The sequence below is a fragment of the Clinocottus analis genome, unplaced genomic scaffold (genome assembly GCF_023055335.1).
Source record: "Clinocottus analis isolate CAN_PGR_092001 unplaced genomic scaffold, fCliAna1.0.p SCAF_11, whole genome shotgun sequence".
Lineage (NCBI taxonomy): Eukaryota > Metazoa > Chordata > Actinopteri > Perciformes > Cottidae > Clinocottus > Clinocottus analis.
Window position 1 is genome coordinate 3,251,552 of NW_027175832.1, and position 9,310 is coordinate 3,260,861.

Below are 9,310 nucleotides of genomic sequence, written 5' to 3' on the forward strand. Positions count from 1 at the left end.
TTCCAATACTTGTGTTTATTGTATGTATTTGTTTAGCAAAGTCTTGGGAAAAAAATGTATATCTGCAAAAAAAAACACTTTTAAAAGATATTTTGATCATAACTATGAACATCCAGCACGATATGAGCTAGATTCCCTAAAAATGTCTCCTGGAGCATCAATAAGACACTTTTTTGGAAAGATTAGGGCCTAAAAAAATCAGAATCTGCAACATAAATCACAATACAACAAAGACTTGGCCTGTTAGGAAGGAGATTAGTCCAAAAACGGTGTCGTTCGGTTCAAAAATAGAAAAAAATACTTATTTCATGTCTGAATGGGGCATGCTGGGACTTAAAATGGGAGCAGGAGGATTTTCACGCATAGTTTCCAAAAGGTTAAACCAGTATTTGCTTCTGTGATACTTTTGTGAATTTCTGTGTTAGTTATGTTGTCATCGGACTGTTTGATGCTGATTTAACCACCACAAGTTGTATTTGTTGCAAACTTGTCGAAGCTGTGAAAGTCAAACAGAAGAGACGGACACAAAGCAATAATCGTTTAAATCAATTTTATTGGCTCACTATGGCCCCAACCATGGTTAAAGTCTCTTAAAAAACAATTTTACATCTGGCAAACACAACAAAGACAATATAAATTACAAACAGGTAGCACCAGAAATATATATATATATATTTTTGTGTATATACATATTGATTCTTTAGCATTTAAATAAGAAAAGGGAACATCTACAATAACGATCCTTCAAGTCACAAACACAACAGATAATGCTACAATAAATCAGTAACAGTTATATTTCTGAAAAGACAGATAACAATCCTTCATACACTCTGTACAAACCGTGCCTCTCCTATTGAAGTCAATGTGACTCAACATCAAAATCTCCACCAAAAAATTGAAGCTGGTGAAGAATATGCTTAACTTGATTTAAAATTGCAGACAGAAAATACATCGTAGGAAAGGTTGGAATGCTTTTCATCGCCTCACCAACACCAATTCAAACACAGTTTCTGCTTTGCGATCCTAGTTTACAGTGATTCATAACTTTACGTCATGCTTTTGAACATGAATCTCATCGTTCCATGTGGAAAAGTCATAACTTGGTCCGCACCATTGGGTTTTTCATTTCACTCCTCCACGCATACTTTAACCAGCCGTTCTTAATCAGTTCGGAGCCGTCAGTGCGGTTCACTTGCTCCAAAACCACAACCAAACCCTCGAGCAGCCCACATACACAGTTGACTCCACGTGTCAGGTGATGCGTCTCTACTTGTTGGAGATCTTTTGTGGCTTGGAGCGCGGCGGATGGGCCGGGACTCGCCCTGCGATTCTCTCCTGACTGAGGGGCCCCCTTCTGCTGCGTGCCGACAGATGGGATCAACTGCAATGGTACAACATATGAAAAACTTTCCACTGAAGGTTTTCATTTGTTCCTTCTTTTTTTTTTCATCGGTGGCTGTAGGTGCAGAGAGGAGGAGGAGGAGGGGGAGGAACAGAGGGGGAAGAATAGAGCAGCGGAAACCTGGAACTCGTTAAATGTGAGTCCTTTTAGCTTCTATTCTGAGGGGCCGTGGCTCTGGTGTGAGGTCTTCCTCGCGGGGAGACAAAATGGAAACCTTTAACTCATCAACCAAGCACCGAGAAAAGAAAGAATAGTCCAAAAAATGTACGTCTTTCCCTCCCTCGTCTTTGTCTCGACTTTTTCTTCCTGTCTCTATCTGTTTATGACTTGTTTGCGATCACAGCGGGGGCGATCATCATCCGGCTGGACTTCAGAGGGTAGTAGCGGCCCCTCCAGGTCTTCCAGAAGATGCTCTGCTTCCTTTGGTCCCGCTGCTTTGGAGGAGGGCTCTGGAAGTATCGCCCGTTTAGGTTGGAGCGACCGCAGTTACTGAACCACCAGCCGCCTGGACGACAAGACAAAAGGACGACGTTATGTTGGGTGCCCGGTCCAAAAATAGAAACTGGAAAGTAGACTAACAAATGCATTTCTGCTTGTGATTTATCATTTGCTACTTACCAGAGAGGTGCTTGGCGCAGTTGGTGTCATTTTTCTGGTCGTTGTCTTGGTCATGGGTGGAGAAGGGCAGGCCCGCGGCGGCGTCGGTCACCAGGGAGCTCTCCAGAGGGCTGGAAGTGTCTGTCTTCTGAATTTTTAGAGAGTACTTGGTTTCTTCTCCGCCCAGCTGGAAGGGGAGGCGGACAGACGCGAGATCACCGCTCCAGTCAGACAGCTGGATGTTGAGGATGTAGCCGCCGTCTTTAGCAATGGAGTGGATCTTCTCTAATCCCAACCAGAACTCTCCTGGAGGAGAAAGCAACGAAGGGAAATGGTGAGAAATGTACCCAGAGTGGAGGCCGTGACTCATAGATACTGTGTTGACTTCTGTTTGGCTTTTGATCCAGTTCAACCATTTGGAAACTGTGCGTGGAAATTCTCACGCGCCAATTGTAAGGCCCAGCATGCCCCATTAAGACAATCTTTTGGCATAAAATACGTAGTTTTCACAGTTTTTTTGACTGCAACTCCTTCCTAACAGACCAATACTTTGTTTTATTGTGATTTTTGTGAGAGATTCTGATTCTTTAGGTCGTAATCTTTCCAAAAAGGTGTCTCATTGACCGCTCCAGGACGCATTTTTGGGGAATCTGGCTCATATCATGCTGAATGTTCATAGTTACGATCAAAATATTTCATAGAACTTTGTAAAAGGGTTTTTTGTTTGCAGATGTACATTTTTGTCCCAAGACTTTGCTGAACAAATACATACAATAAACAAGTATAGGAATTAATTTGGGTTTCCTCAAACGACTCAAAAACAGGGAAAAGGAGGTTGGAGCCAACATTGGTTCCACAGTTTTTCTCGGGTTAAGCTCATCAGCGATAAGTTGCTTTCAGGGCGACGGATCCTGCCCTCTGATGCAGTGGTTGTAAAAGACAGTAATGCCGTGTGAACTAATCTGACCTCTGGCTCGGCCAGTTAGCACCTGTTTAGTTAGTGAGAGTGAGATCAAAGTCAAAAGAGCATTTACCATTCAAGCTGCCAAAGCCGTTTTCGTAGGCATGCCATAACTGGTCAAAGTCCACTGAGCCATCTTGGCGACTTTGGATCACTGTCCATCCGCCATCTGGAAGGAAAGACAGAAACAGAATGATTAGAAAAAGTGCTCACTGATTGTCTAAGTGCTCAGCAGCGGTTGGCTAATCTGCACTGAGAAAGACACAAAGGGCAAAATGTGGAAAGGTTTTCACTCCACTTACCAGCTGTCATTTCACAGAACACTTTAAAGGGCTCTGCATTGATCGGCTGGATGGTGTAGACCCCACTGCTGCTCTCTCCTCTCAGGAACAGCTCATGACAGTCGGATGCCATCTCTAGAAGAAGAAGAAGAAGAAAGGGAAAAACCATGTTTAGACAACCAGCTCCGTAAAGTGTCGCCGTGACCGCCGTGTCACCACACGGCTGGCGATGCTATTTACACGACACACTTAACACGTGTTTCACTCCATCTTTCCTCCCCTGAACTCTGTTGCGTGTAAAATGATCCTTGAAAGTTTGCTGGGCCGCTGCCAAATCCCAAGTGAACTTGTTTACTCTTTCCTGCATTCATAAGTAGGTCATGAACACTTCAGGAACATCTCAGCGACACGTTTTTCCACATTCCGAGAGCAGAGTGCTTACAAATACTGAACAACCGAGTTTATCTGGATGTCTGGAGATATAAATGTGTACTTTATAGAGCCCTTGACTCCGCCTTAACAAGCGGGACAGGGTGAGAACTGAGTGTCTTGGATCTAAATATGACCTTTCTCCCAGTTCCCAAGCAGACTTCCCTCTTTACGGCCTGCCTTGCCTTCCACGGGCTATTGAGCGGCACACACGACTCCCATCCACATTCCTCAACCCCCCTCCTCCCCGTCGCCGAGCCCCCTCCTCCCCGGCTCGTCACACCTCTCTCGCATGCACAGCAGCCAGTCGGTGACGCAGGAGTGCATGGGCGCCGCGTGGCCGCTGCATGCACGGGGAGTGATCAGAGGGCTGGTGAGGGGGGTTTAGGGACATCGGAGAAGGCCGTAACACAAAGCAGGGGGACTCCAGAGCACAGGACCGAGAGCATCTCGCCAGTAAGATGGATGGCATCATCTTCTGATGCGATTTAAAAGATTTAAACATTAATAGAGTCCTTTTCCTGAGAGGTATGGGGGTTCTTGGGGGCTGGTTGTGGTCTGCCTCAGGGTCAGGGGCCTTTCCAAACTATGGCACACTTCTTAGTCATTACAATGTAAGAGAAGGTGGAGATGGAGGTGGGGGACTGTGTCGTGGTGGGGGAGGAAAGCAGATGATGAGTGAAGAGGAGGAGGAGGGATGTCTGACTCCCTGACAGATCTAGGGGAAAGGTTGCTCATTCTTGAGGGTTATACAAATGTTTGTTTGACTCAAAAATCGTCTTAAAAGGGGGCGGAGCCGAGAGCCTTCAAGTCAGTACAGGATATCTGTAGAAAGTTCACAGATAAATATAGACCGCCGTTTCCCATTTCCCCTTGTTTTCCCTCCTTTTTCTCTTGGCTCATGCACATGGACAGTAATCTGAGGAACATTGCATGCTGGATTTGTACAAAGCCGCCCCTCATCGTGTCCAGGTCCCCCCCTCCTCCCCCCTCCATGCGGCGCTCCACACCACAGAAACCAACGCTGTGAGTAATCCTGTTAAACTGTGAGACCTGACTGAACACTCAGTGACAAGTAAACTTTCCCCCAGTTGAAACATTGCCAGAGAAACTTGTGTCTTTTCCTCAATCCTCAAATCCTGCTGATGTCAGTTCTCTGAGGTGTTATTGTGATTGCTCTTAAATCCCACCTCCGCCACGTTCACCTTTCACCTACTTTTCATCTCTGGCCATCAGAAACGGAGCGGTTGACTGTGTTCTGTAATTTATTCCATAATTTATCTGTATTCATTTTTTATGTGCCATTTCCATTTGGATACATTCCTGTTTTATTTAAACTGACTTTCAGTGAGACTGATGTGAGGCGGGTGAGAAAGCTGAACGTGTGTTTAAATTCTTTCCTGTTGGTGTGTGTCCAGTCCAGTGAAGTCTGGATGAAAGCATCCATTATGTCTGCAGACACGTTCAGATGGAAGCAGCAGCTGCACAGGGCATCATTTACTGCCTGTAACAATCACTGTGAGCCACAGTGTGAGGGGCATTGACCAAACTGGGTCTCATTCTGACTATGTCCCTTTCTTATGTGTTTTTCTTTCATTATTTATGTCCCTGTGATTGGAAAAAAACAGCAATAAAGATGGATATTATAGTTTATAGTTGTGAAAAGTAAGATGTCTACTTTTTTTTTACAAATGTAATTGTGCTAATGGTAACATTTCACAGGCTATAGGAACAGCTTCTACAAAAAGGTTCACCATATTTTGGCGTCACGCTGAGCAGGGAAGCTTGTCCCAAAATGATTAGATTCCTTGATTTTAATTGCTAGTGATTTGAGCTTCTTTGTATAGCCTTACTAAACAGATGGCCAGCCACATTTGGCGTCAGATTGTGTACAGTCGACTTAGGACAGTGTCAGGAGGGGATTTGTGCCACTTTCTGGCTTTACTTACCGACTGGCGAGTCTTGTTGCTCGGCTGCACCCCGTTGCGCGTCAGTGTTGCTGCTCCGCGCGGACGTCCTCTGTCGTGACTGCTGCACCTGAAGATGGGAAAAAAAAAGATATGAGATTGCAGAAAATTTGACAAACATGTGAAAAAGCTCATGCGCAATGTAGATGCGTGAGTTTGCACGTCGTCGTTTCGCAGCAGGGCCTCCTCCTCACCTGACTCTGCAGGGTCCGGATGCGCACGTTCTGCTTGTCGAGCTTATCCTGCTGGAGTCTGATCCGCTCCATCAGGTCGTCAATGCGTTTGTTCTGAGCCTCCAGCATCAGCTGACAGAAAAAAATGAAATAAATGTAAAGGAACCACTTTTTTTTAAAGCATTTTAACAACTTGATTCAACACGGTGCCTGTGCGTAAAGTATGGCCGCGGAACTTTGGATGGCATCACCACAATTAACAGAACAAACCGGCCACTTGCAGGGATCCATTGAAAACCCCTCCGAGGCATAAACCCTATCGGCACATTTCCACTCCTCGAAGACAAACACTTGTTCTTTTCACGCGTCTGTGGCGTGATATGTGTTACGTAACGCTCGTAACGCCTCCCAAGCTCACACACTGTATTGTAAAACAGGACATGAAAAGAATGCGCAACTAACCGCCTCTCCACTGTGCCATATGGCCCAAATGATCTACAGGTTGTAAAAATGTTCCAGCTGGGAAGAATTATCCACACATTCTTACAGCTGATGCGTGCAGATCTCTTTGTCTGGTCGCCTTTGCGTGTCCCTGCACGTACTGCACGCTCTCCCTTAACCTGCTGCGTGCCCTTTGTGCATTTTGATTCAGTGCCTTTGAGCTCCCACAAAGGTCCAACGGTCCATGTGCACTGTACATCCAATAACTTGAGTCCCGTTAACCATCTGCTGCAGTAAAACTACAGTTTGTACTTTGTGAGGCTTCTATTGAACGTATGAGTATGATCATGACGTCTTGCATACAGTGGTGAGCTTCATTTAGACATATATGTTCTTCCCAAACTCACTCATTTAACTCCCTTTATTTAAACAATCAAAAAACCATCAACCAGAAACTCGCGTCCTCACCTGAATGTTGCGCGCGTCACTGTTGTTCTTGGCCCCCGCGTCGGTGTCAGGCAGCGGCGCGCCTCCCTGCAGCATGCTGTCCACCCTCTCCTCCAGCCGGCTCATCCTCTCGCTCGCCGTCCTCCTCTCGTGCTGCATCTCCTCCGCCTTCTCCCGCAGCTCGGCTGTGACATTGAGCAGTTGGCCCTCTCGGTCCTCCAGGCCGTGCGCTCGAGCCTTCAGGGCCTCCCCCTCCACGCGCAGCTTCTGGCTTTCCTTCCCCAGCTCGGTCACCGTGCGGTTGAAGACTTTCAGCTTGGTGGAAATGTCCCTCATCTGGACTTTGGTTTTGTCCACGTGCTCCTTCAGCCCCTGGCCCAGCTGCAGCAGGCCGTGCGCGATGACATTCACGTCATCCCACGCCGCGTACTGTACCCGCTTCTCCTTGGCACCGCTGCCCGAGGATGAGCCCCCTTTCTTCTCCAAAGGGAAACCTGTGGCCATGAGCACCGCCAGGCAGAGAGTAAGAGTTGCCAGTGTTGTCTTCATTGCTGCTGTTGTCCTAAACGGTTGAGATTTTTTGTTCTAAAATTGTGTCTAATTTCTTGTTGCAGAAGTGTGCAGTTGCTTTTTTTTAATCTGAGAGCGAGGCTCCTGGCTGAATGAGCAGAGCGCCAGTGTTTTATAGGTTCACTGCCCTCAACTGTAAGCTGCAAGTAGCCTGCCATTGGCCAGCCGAGGAGAGGGAGGGGTGCAGTTACTCTCAGGTTTCTGTCCCTCCTCCTCCACCTCTCTCGTGTCCGAGGAAGAGGAGGAGGAGGAGGGACACACTACAACAAAAAGACAGGCATTCATCTGTGCACTGTGGGAGACGTAGTCGACATTATCTGGATTAAACAGTTGATATCCTCAGCATGTCTTCATTGTGAAGTATTACTGCATTTACACAAAGTGGAATGGGTTTCTGAATACATTAGTTGATCTCTTCACCAGCACAGAAACACCCTGACATTGGTTGAAAGTGAACTTCTATTAAGCTCATGACATAAAAAGGTGTAGTTGCTGGGAGACTTAATTCAATACACAATACATCTGCAGAGCTTTTTGTAACCTTGTGTAATTTCATTTACGGTAAACTGGCCTGGTTTGAACGGGAAGTCTGAAGATTACTGAATTATGAAAATGATGAAAGTGATGAATGCCATTGAGCTGTAAGTGGACCACACAGACTCAGGAAGCCCAGACTCATCCGCATGTGGAGGGGAGAATTTGAGCCTCTTTTCACCGGGCCATTAAATCACAGCCGTGAAGGGAAGATGTCCACGTTATTGTTCCAAATCTGTATCATCAAGGAAACTATAACACTAAATCTGAGATATTTTGCTCACAAGCCTAAAGAAAGAATTCAGGCCAAAATACAGACGTGCGCATGAATTAATCTGTGCAGCAAAAAATAAATACTAGTCAACTTCTGGTCATGGGAGGGAACCTTTTCCTTAATAAATTTGAATTATCTGTATATATATATAGATAGATAGATAGATAGATAGATAGATAGATAGATAGATAGATAGATAGATAGATAGATAGATGGATGGATGAGATCCTTTTTTGTTTGATCCAACAGGTATTGTTCAAAAGGTTTCCTAATAATCTGGGCGGTGGATGAAGTCAGTGACTCCGTGCAGCGTGCCAGGAAAGGGAACATGACTACAAATTGGCCTGAGGTGCTCCTCTGCAAAGCTCTACGGCCGGGCAGACGTGAGGACTGTGAGAATTAGGGGAAAGGTCACAACACAGAGAGCGCCCACATTACAGGGGGTGTAGGTTTTTTTTTTTTTTTTTTTACAACCTCGTATAGGCCTTGAGTGATCTGGTTGTGGGGCCAGACCACAAAGAAATAGCTGATTTAACCCTCTCGTGTCTGCGGCCCAGACTAAGTAGGTGAAAGGTAACTGGGAGACTGCTGACGGTGCTGAGAGGGAAAACTCAGTGCAGGGGAATTACATGGCTCTTACTTAATAGTCTAGACTGTAACAAACATGCGTAATTTCCCTGAAAGCCTCGGCAGAGATGTTTCACTTTGACAACCTCTTAATAAACAATACATCATTGTTTATCGCTCAATCTTTTCCTTTCAATATGAGCAACGAGGTCAGCCAAATTAGATTTTTTATCAACTGAAGTAATGATATTCTTTCAGTCAGCCAGCTTATCACTGAATGGATGTGTTTTGGATATATGTACATGTGATGGTGAAGTAGATCTAAGTGGTTGAAAGGTATTTGTCTGGTCACAGATACAAGCAGGGACATATCTCAAAAAGAAAACACCTGCTTCTTCAGAGACATTGAGTCACAGTTAAACTTGTACACAATCGTCTTTGTGCATGTACAGAATGTGCATGACTTATTGCATTTATTCTCTATGTTACAGAACTCACAGACAAACAATGATTCTTTAAAAGGCCATTACCTACTGAAAAAACATGTGATCTATTGGGTTCTACATGCTTATCATATTGTTCTTTAGGATATTAAAGGGTTCTTAATTAATGTTGGAGTTATTGGATGGTAGGGGATGGTATGAATTAGGAAATAAAACCTATGATC

The 9,310-nt window shown here is 45.3% G+C and overlaps 1 protein-coding gene across 1 annotated transcript; it reads right to left on the reverse strand.

Moving 5' to 3' along the window:
- Nucleotides 1–544: 544 nt before the first annotated feature.
- On the reverse strand, nucleotides 545–7,374 carry angptl4 (angiopoietin-like 4). Its single transcript, XM_068569273.1, has 7 exons — nucleotides 6,720–7,374; nucleotides 5,832–5,942; nucleotides 5,620–5,707; nucleotides 3,263–3,376; nucleotides 3,034–3,129; nucleotides 2,021–2,305; nucleotides 545–1,907 (listed from the first exon to the last, which is right to left on the reverse strand). The coding sequence occupies exons 1-7, from the start codon at nucleotides 7,245–7,247 to the stop codon at nucleotides 1,723–1,725; spliced, it is 1,407 nt and encodes a 468-aa protein (XP_068425374.1). The 5' UTR covers nucleotides 7,248–7,374; the 3' UTR covers nucleotides 545–1,722.
- Between the last annotated feature and the right edge of the window lie 1,936 nt (nucleotides 7,375–9,310).